The sequence below is a fragment of the Tympanuchus pallidicinctus genome, unplaced genomic scaffold, assembly GCF_026119805.1.
Source record: "Tympanuchus pallidicinctus isolate F22 unplaced genomic scaffold, pur_lepc_1.0 scaffold9, whole genome shotgun sequence".
In the NCBI taxonomy this organism is placed as follows: Eukaryota; Metazoa; Chordata; class Aves; order Galliformes; family Phasianidae; genus Tympanuchus; species Tympanuchus pallidicinctus.
In genome coordinates, this window is record NW_026294813.1 from 10,539,047 (window position 1) to 10,554,870 (window position 15,824).

Here is a 15,824-nt window from a genome sequence, read left to right on the forward strand (position 1 = left end):
ATACTTGAATTCAGAGAAAGTTGCACTGTTTTTTAAAATTAACATTTGTTTGTATACTGTTAAACGCAGGGTAACGTCCATAAAATCTTGGAAAAATGCAGTTTACCACTTACTGGGAAGCAATGTGTAAATCGCATCATTACAGAGAAGGTAAAGTTCTTTTCTTGAATTCTTTTCAATTCTTTTCTCCTCTCAGTGACACTAAGTGAAAGCAGTAAAAAGTGTGGTAAAAATAAAGAATATATTCAGTATCTGTTGCTTGTGAAGGACAAAGACTCCTTTTGAGTTCAATTCCAGAGACACGTTGGCTCATATTTTCCTTTTAAATCTTTCACTGATTACATCATGTTGGATGGTTATCACAGTGACCATCAGAACAGAGATGCTATCCATGAGAAATATGCAAGGAACATGTTTGGTTATTTTTTCCAAAGTATACCTGAAAACTTGCCTCATAAGATGCAAATCATGAAATGCACGTTTTCCTCAAATGTTCATGTCAGGTAACTGGCATCTTTCTTGGTATATATTACAAACTTAGACACATGATCTGTCCTGTTGCTATCTTTTGCTTTCACTTGATTGCATTTGTGAAGCGATTTACTGTCCAGTGCAAGTCTGTTTGATATTGCCAGTGTTCAAAGTGCATTAGTGGATCTTTTCAGCAGCGTACGTGACTTAGGATTTTTGCTGTAATCATATTCCTTTTATTATCAATGTGTACATTTTTAAAGGCTTTGAGTAATCCCTCTGTGAGCCATCTGTCACACTAAGTAGAATGCTTCAAAAGTGCTGATGCAGAATTTGTTTTCTCTCAGTGGAGTATTGCTACTGTCATTTAAAGTTTTCCTCTACAAACAAAGGGAGAAGAAATGAAAATGTGGATGTTTTTCTGTAGAAAACTGGCATTGAACAAGGACTGACAAATAAAAATGTGCAGAAAATTTCTGAGCCACAGTGCTCATCAGGTCTCGCTGTTTAATGAAGGATGACACAAATGTACAACACTATTTAGATTGTATTATAGACTGTTTCATCGCTAGCTTCCTAGTGTCTGTTTTCCTTAAATTCAGCTTTTCTTTTAAGACTCAGAAGTACAATTTCAGTCCCATAGTATTCATGAAATCCTTTGGATTAGAAGGGACCTTAAAGACCACCTAGTTCCAGCCCTCTTGCCATGGACAGGGATACCTTCCATTGGAATAAGCTGCAGAAAGCCCCATCCAACTTTTCCTTGTACACTTCCAGGGAAGGCACATCCACAGCTCCTGTAGGCAAGCTGTTCCAGTGCTTCAACAGTACTCATAGCTGAGAATTTTGTCCTAATATCTAATCTAAATCTACCTTTTTGTTAGTTTAATGACACTAAACCTTGTGCTATCACTCCACTTTGTGATAGCCCTTTGGTGTAATGGAAGGCTGCTATAAGGTTCATAGGTTTGGTGCTCCCACCTGCTGATCACCCTCATGGACCTCCAATGGACTCGCTCCAATCACCCCATGTCTTTCTGGGCTGGGGGGCCCAGACCTAAATTCAGTACTTTGGGTGGGTTCTCATAAGCCAGAGCAGAGGGTGACAATCATCTCCCTTGCCTTGCTGGTCACACCTCTTTTGATAACCCCAACATGCAACTGGTTTTCTGGGCAGCAGGTGTGTACTTCAGGCTCATGTTGTTTTTCATCTACCAGAAGCAGTGAAGTCCATCTCTGTAGGGCAGCTGTCTATCCACTCATCATCCTACCAGTATTCATATTTGAGTTTGCCCCAGCCCAGGTGCAGGACCTTGCACTTGGCCTTGTTGAATCTCATTAGGTTCATATGGCCCACCCTGCATGCTTGTCAAGTTCCTCTGGGCGGCATTCCTTTCCTGCAGCATGTCAACCACACTGCTTATCTTGATGTCATCTGAAAACTTGCTAAGGGTGCACTCCATCCTACTGTCCATTCCACTAGCAATGGTATTAAATAAATCCATTCCTAGTAATGACCCTGAGGAACACTGCTCTCTGGTACCATTTTCCTTCCAAGTTCAATTTTCACTGGACTTTTGCTATTGGCTTTTTAAAATTTTATTTTATTTTAGGAAAATGAATGTAGACTTGGTGGTTTTTGTGGCAGCTAGCTTGCAACCTGTGTATTCTCTGGGCACCATTATAGTGTGTGTTGTTCTACAGGTGTTCTTCCGTGCTTGAGAGACTTCAAAGTGGAAAGCTTGTCTTAGGAAGGCATCAGGGAAAAGGCTCCTTCAGCTACATCACCTGAGGATTCATTTTAAAAATAGAACAAGAAAATTTCTCTTTCTTAGCTAGCTACAAAAAAACTAAAATTTGTAATGTTTAATAGCTGTTGGAGGTGCTGATCATCTGATAAATTCATCAGCCACCATTTACCTCCCTATAGTCCTAAAAGCAAAACAAAAGAATGAGGATGGCTTTCCCTGTTTTTTTTCATTACCTCTTGGCGGACATTGTCTTGTAGCAAAGAATGTCTCAGCCATTTCCCTTGCATCTTGCATTTCTCACCACATCAGAGCAGGAGACACTGTCCTTATTTCATGCAGTGAAGAGCAGTTGCCCATTTTTTCCCACAAAATCAACACATCTTACACTTCAGATTCTTTCAGGTATGAATAAATCTCTACTGGTCAGTCTGAAATGTGAAACCAGTTGATAATGGTATCATTTTTTACTGAAGAAATTCTTTTTAGCAAATTGATTTGTACGATATTACTACTTGGATCTTCAGTTTTTTAATAATAAAAATTAATTTGGTGCTATTTGAACCTGACAGGCTGTGTTTGATGTGGACAAGAAAAAGGGACTCACCCTTGTGGAAATCTGGGAAGGACTGTCAGTGGATGATATCAAGAAAAGCACTGGCTGTGACTTCACAGTAAGTCATTTTACAAACAAATACAGTTGTTCCTTTTACATTGCCTTGTCGTTAATCCATAAAGCCACTGATTTCTTTACCTTTACATTCTTTCTTAAATATCATTTAATGTTAACACAAAACTGACTTACTAGTAGAAAGTACAGTGGAACATAACTGATTCCATATGTGTGGTCAATAACAAACGTAGTTTCTTCATGGCCTCATGCATTCATACAATAAAGCTTTTTCTTCTGTATTGTAAATCTGGCGGAGAGGTCAGCTTTTTTTTTTTTTTTTTTTTTTTTTTTTTGTGAGGATTGTGAATTTGACAATATACACTTGTCTTGTGAAGGTAATTGGGAATACTTGATAATGAAGGATAGAAATATTCCTCTTTGCAGTTTCCAGACCTAGAGCACATTTTTACAAGATTGCTGATGTATTTAATTTGAGGATTAACTTTAGGTTGAATTTGAAAGGTGCTGTGTTTAGTAACCATATGCATAGAATGAAACCGTGGAGAATGACTTTGTTGTAAGGAGACGCCAGCTCTTACATGTCTTCGTCTCACTCCAATTTATAGGAGGGAGAGGAGGTTCTTTTTTAACATCTGTATACCCAGTGTGAGATTAAGAAACAACAGTTCAAATGTTGGTCCAACCAGTTTATTACAAATCTTAATTAGGGAAATAGAGAAAGGGAGGATGGACACTATTATGAGTTAGGGTAATGGGGAAGGGAAAGAGAGAGATAGGAAAGAAGAAGCGAGGAGTCTTTATAGGAAGCAAGAGATAGTCGCCACCATGGATGCAGTGTGGTTCGTAGTTCAGTCTTTGATCTTCAGTAGTGGTGGGTCATTGGGCATTGTTCTGTTGATGACGACTAGGAGAACGAGGACTATGGCAATGATGGCCCCTTTTCAATGCTTTCAAAGTGGTCGAGTCAGCTGTCTTTGGAGTGACAGCTCAAATCCAAAGTGGTCGAGTCAGCTTTCCTCGGAGTGGCAGCTTCTGGCTCTGGGATCTCAGCGGAAACTCCTTTGTTCCCATTTTCCAGGCCTTGCAAGCAGATAAGAGGGAGCAGGGATACCCATCTGCATCCTGTTTTTCACAGAACACGATGTTATCATTCCCCAGTTTTCCCATACCTAGCTGGAGCTGTTTAGTCACAGGCCAGATCTTCCGCCCGTAAACACTCCTGAGCACTCTCTTCCAGAGGCAAGCAGCTCTGGAGGAGGGGGCTTTCAAATATTCCTGAAGTGATGTCGATTGTCACACGGTTAGCACCCATCACTTGGCTCCTCAACAAATCAATCACAGTCTTACAAAAAGAAATACCTCAGGAAGCAAGCTTTGAGCCAAAAAAAAAACAAAGAAGGATTTTCACAGTCTTGAACCTGTTTTTTGGAAGGAGTTGGTTTCTTTTTGATTCAGAGGATCTATGTATGTATGTATGTATATGGGAGTTGGTATTACCGGAAGTAATTTCCAGCCTGTGATGGAGGCAATTGAAGCAGAAGGATCCAGAGTATTCAGGGAAAGAAATGAATAGCTCAAAACGATGGGCTAGCAGAGAAAAGCTTTGCAGTAGCACATGGCAAGACTATTAGGACTATTAAGAAAGAATTAGCACCACCTCACTGAGCCATTAGCATTTCCCTGTAAATGTTACAAAGAAATGGTATAAAATTTGAATTTTAAGGATGGCCTGAAGTTAGCAATTGGTGAGCAGTGTAATGCTGTCTTTGTTCTGGAATCTGTCTCACCAGGCTCTAGAGGGGTCACTTCACAGCCACCTGTTTCCTGTTTCATGAAGACAAACTCCACCGCAATCTGCTTTGTGTAGCTGCCTTGGTCATGATGAAATCATGAGCTGCACTAAAGGACAGTTATGGGCATGAAAAGTGTAGATGCTCCTTGGCTTGTACACTTTTCTGTGTTTATCTGAAAGCAAGCAGCTTCCATAAATGCTTGCAAAGCACGTACTGTGCTGACCTCTGCCAGAATATGTGCGTGGGTCAGCATTACCTGTTGGGCCATAGTTCCTTAAAAATGCCTGAAATTTCTATAGCTCTGCAAACACACAGAATGAACCAGAATGATCTGTTCACTAAAGCAGTGGTTTGGAAAAGCACTAGCTCTTCCTTTCTCCCACGTTTTTTTTTGTTCCTTTCCCTCCTAAAGGATGTTTCCAGGTCACAATGACCCTGTCCTTCTGTCATTGAAATCTTCACCAAAACTGCTATTGTATTGGCATTGGTGGCTGCAAGACTAGGTCACCCTTGCATGATGCTAGATTTAGAACTTGATTTTAATACAGTGAGCAGGTGCAGATCCCTAGCTTAATTTTGAAGTTGAAAGAACAGCGATTTGAGCACTGTGGTAGACAGTTGTTCAGAAAATAGTATCCTTAGTCTTTTTTCCACATTTCAAGACTTTGCCTCAGGCTCCCTTGCAAGAGTAACAGTTGTGCTTTGATTATTTATGTTCCCTGAATGAGACATCTTGTTCTCATTTGTACTGGCGATAGAAACTTCATTGATACTATATTACAGCAGTAAATGCAGAGATTTTTTCCTTGGTTCGTTTTGCTAGTTTGAAACAGAACTAATGGGTAAAAAATAAGGAGCTGACCCTTTCCTGACAGCTTTTCTCTGTGGATGCAGAGTTATCTAAACTAAAATAAGCATAGATTTAACTATGGGATTGACTAAGGAATGACTATACCTTCATATGTAACTACATCTCCCTATGCAACTACTTCTTTTTGGAGAGCTTTGTAGTCCTTATGGCTTTTTGAGACACATTTTGCTGTATGTTTCCATTTTAAAAAAAGGAAAGGATTTAGAATCAAGGGTCTTGATTGTAGACTGTTGTAAAATAAAAAATTCACCCTGAATTCTACTGTGTTATGAAGGCAACACATTGGCTTATCTTGTATATTTAAATGAGAATTGTTGCTCCTTAGGAAATAGGCTGCCTTAACAGGTAAATATATTTGGCTTGTACTTGTTTATACCTTTGGTGAGACCATGAAAGCAGAGACTGAGAAAGCATAATTTGTAGATTTTATTTTTATTTAGATTTTTGTAATAATGAGTGCTCAGCTTTACAGAAAGTTCTTAAAAGGTAATAACTTGCTTTTTTACTCCTGATAATAACACTGGAAGTTATTAGGACTCAGCACCATTCAGGATCAGGCCTTGAAAGACTTGCTTGGTGTAGATAAACATAATGAAATAACCATGGACATGTTGTGTGTTGGAATTCTGGAAGTCAACAAGCTTGAGTTGTTGGGAGCATTGGGAGTACCTGAGGCCATGAATCCTCAGCTACAGTCATCCTCTTACAAGTCTGAGGCAAACCAGACCACAAAGTATACTGTTGCCCATTCACCTGCCTGTTAAACATCAGCAAAGCATGTTGAAACATCCAAGATGAGCTGTAATTCCAGCAAGTGAAATAATACTAAGAGTGTGCTGCTTAGGATGTACTATAAGAAAGTAATAAACATGCATCTTTGTGCTGTGAAATAGCCATTGTTAAGCATGTTCAACCTTTATCAAAATCTGTGCTGATTGGATGATTCTGCTGCGATTTAAAGCAGCGTGCTCAGAGGGCTTTCTGCACTGGAGACTTGTTTTCCTTTCCTGTGTTACCGTTTTGTTTTTTTGGGTTTGATGGTTGGTTGGGGGCTTTTTTTTGGCTTTTTTTTTTTTTTTTTTTTTTTTTGGTTATTTAACCGGATTTATTTAAAGCAAACAATTCTATTTGCATCCAGTTCCCAGTAGTGTATGGTCTTTCATTACCTCTGTTATGTTCAGCAGACACTGTGGCACTTCACTCTCCTGGGGATCAGACCTTTTCAGAGGTGAATAGTGGTGCGCAAAAATGACAGCTGTTAGCATCAAATGTGCAGACAGTGCTATTAATGTAGTATGCTCATTGAAATGTAAAACACTAGAGGTTTTGATGGTACCAACCCTATGACGGGAGAAAAGCAATAACCTACTCCAATAATTGTCTTTTGCCATTGCAGTATTCAAGTTTTAATGGTGCTGTCTTCATCCTCTAGCAAGAGTGTTTTCCTCAATGCCACTATTCGTAGGTGAGGCCCAAATTAAGTGAGGCACATACCTGCTTTGAGTTGGAAATGTTGAAACATTTCTGGAACTGTCTGGGAATGTTTATGTGCTCAGGAAACTTTTCCAGCTCCTCTACACTTGTAACTTCTACATCTGTTTATTATCATAGTTCACAGAGAACTTTGTAAAATCAATAAACGGTTTCCATCCACTGAAAATATTTCATTAGCATTTGATATAGTAAACACATTCATGAACTAAGCTTTTCTTGATGACTATTCTCATAAGAATGAAAGTGATGACATTTTGTGGCTAGAGGAAGGATAACTTAGAAATTGAATTCGTACTGGAAATACAACCTTCCTATGCGTGAAAAAGGCCTCTGTATATCATTCTTTAGTAAGTTGAATTGTTCAGTACCGTTAAGTGAAAAAGATGGGATAAGGAGGCAGGAGCACAGTATATTGTGTTTCAGTGGGACAAACTAACCAACTGGAAGCCCGCTACCTGTGGAACTGTCTGTCATCCTGAACAAGCAAGATCACATGAATTGATTCAGATCTCATCCTGGGGAACCTATATAAATAAGGCTGAAAACAGGATGTATTTAGTGAGGCTTGGATTGTCTGTGGAGAGGTTTTCCTCAAGATGTAGTGCAGGCCTGCAGTCATGTCTAACAATGAAGTCCAAAGTCTGCTCTGTATTGCTTCCACTTACACCTTCTTTCTTCATCCTCTCTATTTAAGCTTACTGTGTTTTATTTATTTTTCATTGGCTGGAGACCTTCCAGTACAACAAATGGATTTTGCAGATGCATAGAATTACAACATTAGAATTGTACAATCAGAATTGTTTGAGATGGAAGGGACCCTTAAAAGACATCTAGTCCAACTCCCCAGCAATGAACAGGGAGATCTACTGCAAGGTAGGATTGCTTGGAGCCTGGGCCAGCCTGGCCTTTGGATATCTCTAGGGACAGGGCATCAACCACATTACTGGGCAACTTGTTCCAATGCCTCGTCACCCTCCCTGTAGAAGACTTTTTCATGGAACCAATCTAAATCTCCCCTCTTTCAGTTTGAAACCATTTCCCCTTGTTCTGTCATCACAGACCCTGTGAAAGAGTCTGTCTCCTTCTTACACTGTCTCTTTAGTTACTGAAAAGCTGCTATCTGGTTTCCCTGGAGCCTTTCCTTCTACAGGCTGAGCAGCCCTAGCTCTTTCAGCCTGTTCTCATAGCAAAAGTGTTACTTTCTTTGGACCTTCCTATTTTTTATGGCCTTCCTATGGATGCACTCCAACCGCTTCACATCCCTCCTGTGCTGAGGACTCCACATCAGGATGCAGTACTCCAGGTGAGGTCTCACCGGAGCAGAGTAGAGGGATAGAATCATCTCCCTCAACCTGCTGACCACAAGTATTTGATGCAGCCCAGGATATGGTTGGCTTTCTGGGCTGCGAGGCCACAGAGCTGGCTCATGTCCAGCCTGCCATCTACCACCACCATCTACCAAGACTTTTCATCAGGGCTGTGCTCCATCCTGGTGTCCCCCAGCTTGTACTGATAGCAGGGGTTGCCATGACCCTGGTGCAAAACGTTGTGCTTGGAAAAATGGCACCCCCTGACATTCATCAACACTTGTTGAACATTTCTTGGAGACCAAAGAGTGGATGTGAGCACAGTGAAATTGTGGGAGTATGTTTAAGCAGTGGTGACAGCACATCCCCACTGAGTTTTCTCTTCAACAGCCAGAACATACCCAAGTTACTCAGCCTTTTCTCGCACAGGGATTGCTTCAGGCCCTTAATCATCCTTGTAACCTTGTGGCCTTGTGACTGGATTCCTAGAAAATCCCTGTCCTTCTTTTAACTGGAGAGCCAATAACTGGACACAAGACCCTGCACTTGGATTTGTGCAGGTTCACTTGGGCCCACTGCTCAGCGTATCTAGATCTCTCTGTATGGCATCCCATCCCTTGGGTGCGTCTGCTGCACTGTACAGCTTGGTGTCATCTGCAAGCTTGGCGGGGATGCACTTCACCCCACTGTCAGTGTCACTGATGAAGATCTTAAAGAGCACTTGTGCCAGCAGTGACTGCTGAGGGACACCACCTTGTCACTGATGTCACTGGGATATTGAGACATCACCCTCCACTCTCTGGGAATGATCTCATAACCAGTTCTTTGTCCGTCATACAGTCCACCCGTCAAATCCATATCTTTGCAGTTTGGAGGGAAGTGAGAAGTTTGGAGTGTCAGAGGCCTTACTAAAGTCCAGATGGATAACATCAGTGTCTCTTCCCTTGTCCACTGATGCAGTTGTGCCCATATTAAAAGTGGCAAGGTTGATCAGTTAGGACCTGCCCTTGGTGAAGACATGGTGGTTATCTCGTATCACGGTCCTCTTTTTCAAGTACCGTAGCATAGCTTTCATGAAGATCTGCTCCATGATCCTCCATGCACTGAGTTGATGCTGAAAGGTCTGTAGTTCTGAGTCATCCTTTCTACTCTTTTAAAAATGCATATCGAGTGGCCTTTTTTCCACTTACCAGGAACTTCACTTGACCACTGTGACTTTTCAGGTGTCATTGAGAGTGGCTTGGCGACCACAGCAGCCAATTCTTTCAGGACTTTCAGGTGTATCTCATCAGGACCCATAGACTTACGCACATTCAGGTTCCTCAGGTGGTCACGAACCTGATTACAGTAGGAGTAGGAACATTTGCTTACAGTAGGAGGGAGATCACTCTCCTAGTTCCCACTTTCTGAACCAATGAATGGAAGAAGGCAACTTTAAAGCAAAAAAATTAAAATTAGTAAACATATACATTTGATTGTATATTGTCTGATAATATGCACATTCCACAACTTGTTTAACTCCTTCTGAGCAGACCTATCATTGATAGACAGCATCTTCTCTCTAGGTGTGTCAGGATGAAAGCCACAATGAACTTGGCTACTGAGTAAAAAGGTGTAATTATTATTATAGGATTCCTTGGTGTGCTTTACACTTCTCTGATAATTCAGTCATATACTGGGTATCACCTATTTGCCCCTGCATTGTTCAATGTATTGGTACGTTATCACAAGTGGATTAGGAGATGATAGTTGAAGCAATTGTGCCTCAAGCTATCTGTCAGATTGCTGTTCATGGCAAGCACTGTACACAGACTATAACCACTTATTGGCCAATATATTAGCTATTTTTTTTATATGTTCATACCATCTTGTACACTGTAATTGAGTAACTGCTTCACCTGACCTGAGCTATACCTTCTTGGAAGCCATACAAGAAGGCCACACAGTTATCAGGGTCAAGCAGATTCATCTGTCCAGATTTAATTTACTTGCATTCTTAAACCAGAAGCCAACTCAAAATAAATAAAGTTTAAAGACTAGATACTAGCACCACGAATGTCCCATACTTATACATCAGAAGGTTTAGTGGTGCAAGTGTTGATCCCTGAAATACCTCCAGTATATGGGTTTAAGTCTTCATTCTTCAGTAGCATGTAATTAGAGGTGAAAGTGAACTATGAGTTGTACTGCTGTATCTGTATGCCAACTGTTCTGTTTTTTTTTCTCTCCTTGCTAGGTTTCACCAAAACTGATACCAATGAGGCAGATTTAAACCTGCAGCAGAATCTGGGCATGACTTGCTAGAAGGCTTGTTTCGAAATGGAAGCTCAGTGAAGAGGAATCGATGACTGTTTTGCAGTTTTATTTTTTTCTTTCTTTCTTTCTTTTCTTTTTTTATTTGATTTAAGGGCTTTGTAGGTAGTTTCCAGATAGTTAAGCTCAGGCTGTGATTATCAGCCTAAGTGGAATTTTTCTTCCATAGCATTACCAATTTTAATAGAATTGTGCGTATATTCCCAAGATTTCAAATAATGTTATACTAAGAAGTTAGTGAACATTGTCAGAAAAAATGCCTTGTAGTCTCACTGCCAAATAGTACATTTTTTACAGAGATTCACAAAATGACCATGCAATCTTTTTTGCCTCTGCTTTTGCTGATGTCACTGAACTTACAGATCACCCTATCATTCTGTAACTACAGCACTATGTTCTTTCTCTTCTAAAGGTGTGGGTTTTCTTGTGGAGCGGCGTATAGCAAATGCATGCAGCTAAAGAAAGACATCAGTAATATGGACTTCTCTTTTCCTGAACTTTTGAATAAGTCTTTGACAAAACTTTTTGTATCAATGGAAACATTTGGGTCCTTAGCCCTGAATGTATCTGCTGTTTCCTCTGTGTCTGTTGTCATTAAGACACCTCCCAGAGTCCACCTCTAACCCTTCTGTTTAAACTGTACAAGCTAGAATGGGGATAGTTTGCAGGAGGAAGATAAAATGTCTCTGTCCCCCTGCAGACAATTGATTAGCTGTACAGCTGTTCCATCTGAACCCACTCTTAATGCAGTTAGAATCCTTCTTCCAACCTCCATTCAAAGGCAAATGAAGACTGTTTCTGGAGTGAGGCTTGTTCTTCCAGTGTTACACAGAGATGCAGGGGACAAAAATGTTGTGGGCATCTGGGAGATTTCTTCAGAAGTGAATACAGTTGATTAAAAGCAAAAACAATAACTTTGCACCACTTGCTGATCAGAGAATCAGCTACAGAGTTTGGAACCCAAACTCATGATAACTAGAAGGCATACCATGAGACAATCAAAGTATAAGTCAGCTTCTGCTATTTGATTCAGATCTTATTTTCTCTGTTCTTAATTATGGACAACTATTTCTGCAAATCAGTAACGTAGTTATGACTGCACTAGATCTCACCCCTTATTAGCACAATAGGTCTTCCTTATACAGAGCATGAATTTATGGGAAATATATGCTTACTAAGATAGTGTCATTTCCAGATAGGATGATTTCTGTCATTCATCTAAATAGGAACACCTAAGGCCCTTCAGTGAAAATAATTCGTGATGTATGTTTTATGTCAGAACAGGAACAGATTAAGTGTGTAAACAGTATATGCATGAAGAAATATGCCTTTCATATATGCAATAGGCAGTGTTGGGATATGGTCATAGAATCATGGAAAGGTTTGGGTTGGAAGGGACCTTTAAGATCATCTAGTTCCAACCCCTGCTATAGGCAGGGACACCTCCCTCTAGACCAGGTTGCTCAGAGCCCCATCCAGCCTGGTCTTGAATGCTTCCAGGGAGGGAGCATCCACAGCCTCACTGGGTGACCTGTTCCAGTGTCTCACCACCCTCACAATAAAGAATTTCTTTATAATATCTAGTCTAAATCTACCCTCTTCCTGTTTAAAACCACTTCCCCATATCCTGTCTTTTATAAAAAGTCCCTCCCTGGCTTTCCGGTGGGCCCTGTTCAGGTACTGCAAGGCTGCTATAAGGTCCCCCTGAAGCCTTCTCTTCTCCAGGCTGAAAAGCCCCAGCTCTCTTATCCTGTACTTGTAGGGGAGATATTCCAGACGCCTAATCATCTGATCATGGTGTAGAAGGGCATTCTAATACTGTGTGGACAAGGCTTTCAGTGCATGTGTAGAAGACATATAATAATTTTCAGGGAACCAGATATGAAATTCCTGCAATGTCTAGCTCTATTACTAGCCTTTGGACTGTACTGGTAACCTTGCACTGGAAAAATGTGCTGCACTTCTCCATTCTAAAATGAGAAATACTACTTTTCCATGGGATAGTTATAAAATTAGACTTGACCCATACATGGATTTTATAGCAGTTCAACTGTATTGATTTGAGAGATTACTTTTGTTTAGTTGTATATAACTGCTAAGCAGTTCTTTGATAATCTCTTGTTAATAACAGAATATGTTCTTGTTTTTCACACAAAGGAATAAACAAAATACCTGTTTTAGCGCCTTCATGCTAATACAAAAATAATCCCATAACAACTAAGTTATATGACTTGATCTAATATGTAGTAGTGGGTGGTAGGCCATTGAATAGGTTGAATGTGTAGGCAAGGCTATAATGCTGAGCCCATGAAAAGAAATGTCTTGTACATACACTAGATACGTTCTAATGTTCCACAGTTTGCAGGTGATTTCTTTAATAGCTAATTTGTATGCAAGACATGAGATTGCATTGATCAAAGTGTTCCAGAATACCTTAATCCAGGATTAGCACGCATTTTTACCTAGCTTTGGTTTCCATATTTCCTCTATCTACTCTCTGTGATATTCCCTCAGTCTCATAATTTTCTTAAAGTTTGGCTACTTCTACTTCTGTGGAACAATCTAAGGTGCAGACTGAATTTCTGTTCACAGAGGTTTTGCAGATTAAGTCTCTGTGTAACAAAGGGTGATTTTCAGATTTATGAAACAGTGTTGGTTTCAGATAGAGCAGCATAGAGACCTCTGCCGCACTCCAGAAAAACAGGTCAGTGACAATTCTGACCCTTGTGGTGCTTTACACAGTAAAAGATGCCTAACATTGCCTTCAGGCCAAAGAGTTGGGTGGATGCGATCTCTGAAGATTTCTTTTTCATTGTCATTTAAAGCTTTTGTGGGGAGCACTCTGAATGGATGCTGTTTTTAAGGGTATATAAAAACTGTGTACAGGAGAGGGGAGTCAATAGTAGTTTACCCAGGAAAAAAATGTATTTACGTAGTGGGATGAGTCTCAGAGAAATCCACAAAATAAATGTTGTTCTGTTGCAATTATCTCTGTTATGCTAGTCATAGAACTGATTAGGTAATTACAGCATGTAATTATTGGGATATATAGTGTATGGGAGAAATTTCCGAGGGTGGCATCAAGTTTATGCTGCTTCTTCTGTAGAACTATGCTTTGCTGGCATACGCACAGAAGCCATTATTGTCTGTAATATATGGCTTATAAAAAGACTAATGATTGATAATGTTTGGGACTTCAGGACGTTGGTTTCTGGCTCAAAGAATTTGGAGCCAACAACTGCACTTCAGCTTTTCCAGTTCTCCACGTATTGCCTTGAGAATTGTCATCTGTGCTCTTGTTTCCTGGAAAAGGGGATGTTTTGCTTCTTCCCTAACAGGAAGAATAATTAGCAAAGATCTGTGAAACACATTATGTTTTCAGCTTGGAGGTCACCCTTGATGAGCAGCTTTTTTACTTGATAAATGTTTGATTTCTGTTTCTTGTTTGTATCGATGTAATGCAAAAGAGCAAAGATGGATGTGGTGCTGAAGGCTGGGGAAGCGAGGAGAACAGGCGCTCTCCGTATACACCAGTGGTGCACACATCTGCATGTCACACTTGAACTTTTTATCTTGAGGACATTGTTTTGTGTAGAATACTGTTATTATGAAAATGCTTGCATGTGCACCAGCTAATTACAACAAGCTGTGACTCCAGTTTTTTTAGCTGAGATCTGTAAAGCAGGATTAGAAATTAAAACACTTTAAGTGATTTAATTCTCTGTGGACCCAAGTGTGGCTCATAGCTATACTCTTAAGCAGTAGTTGTGATGATCGGTATTAGACAGATGGCAGATCCTCATTTTTCTTCCATGGCTGTAAGAGAGCTGATATGCAAGAACGTTTATTGAGGCATCACTGAGGTTATCGGTGCTTCACAGCATTCTTGAGACAAGGACAGATGATGCTTTTTGTTGGGAAGAAGATGGAGTTCTATTGTTACCTAGGTTAGACTTACTTTGTTTTTCTTGACTTCATCCCTGAAAAAGCAAGAAATGAATGATGTAAAATGTTTTACTGTAAGCTCTGTAAGCTATACATCAAAGTCCTTCTATGTATTTGCAAAACAATCAATAAAATGAAGACTAAAAATCCCAGGTTACATCTGTCATGACTGTTTTTCATGGTGTTCTGTTCTGCCATTATGAGCATTAAAAGATTAGCTTGTGTTCATACCAGCACGTCATACCTGAGCACACATAAAAAACCCTCAGCTGCTTGGCTGGAGGTGGAAGGATCTGTTAAATAGAAATAATAAAGTTTGAAACTCAGCCAATGGCTGCGTGCTTCACATGCACTCTTCTCGTCAGTTTCTGTGTTGGGTCAATCTCAAACATAATTATCACATTCATTTGTGTAATGACTTGTTTTTCAATCAAGTCAAATAATGGACTGCATATATATAGTCCTTAGAGAAGTGCTTTTTACCTTTTGATTGAAACTACCACAGAAATGATGGCATTTGAGATGTTTATTATCGACGTTAGTGTGTGGCTGCACTCTGAAAATAGTACTGGGTGACAAATGAAAGCCAATTCCATTATCCACCTAGTGAATGATAAATTGGATGATTGCAAAGTGATGAAAATGCTTGTCTGTGGCGAATGAGGTCACTGTTTCAAACAGAATATATGTGTATGTGTGTCACAGTATTTTATCTCCCATATCATAGGAAAGCAAGCTGATAAGTGAAGAAAAATGTTTGGTCTCAGGAAAAAAATCTTGATGACTTGCTCTGGAATGAGATTCTTCAGTAATTTATGTGTGTGGTCAAAACTCAGCATTCTCTCATCCCCAGGAACGCAGTCTAAGGTAAATGATAGCACCACCAAGAGAGTACTTGTGGTTCTGAAATACATTCATGTGAATGCAGAAGGTGAAGTTTCCTTCTGTGCCCTTCAGAGTATAGGTATAAAAGGAGGAAAATGCAACCACTGAATTACAGATATATCTGAGCAGTTTTGTGGCATCTTGCATATCTTCTCTTGTTGCCTGTTCTGCAGTATCCCTTTGTTTCTGATGCAGTGCAGTGCTATGCCAATCTACTGCAGTAGAGTAGGGGTCTTAGCTTTGAAGATTCCTGCACCATATGGTCATATGGTGCAACTTCAGGAGACAGCTGTGGGTGGAAGGAAGTTTCACCTAAACATGCTTACGTAACATCGGATTTTGAGAGTAAAATCAAAAAACAGC

The 15,824-nt window shown here is 40.1% G+C and overlaps 1 protein-coding gene across 1 annotated transcript in view; it reads left to right on the forward strand.

The window, feature by feature from the left end:
• Positions 1–14,728, forward strand: part of OXCT1 (3-oxoacid CoA-transferase 1) — an 88,300-nt gene extending 73,572 nt beyond the window's left edge. The window contains exons 15-17 of the mRNA XM_052670374.1: positions 70–150; positions 2,792–2,893; positions 10,555–14,728. Of these exons, the coding sequence (XP_052526334.1) occupies positions 70–150; positions 2,792–2,893; positions 10,555–10,590 (219 nt within the window). The 3' untranslated portion in view covers positions 10,591–14,728. The remainder of the gene's footprint in view (positions 1–69; positions 151–2,791; positions 2,894–10,554) is intronic.
• The last annotated feature ends 1,096 nt before the right edge of the window (positions 14,729–15,824 follow it).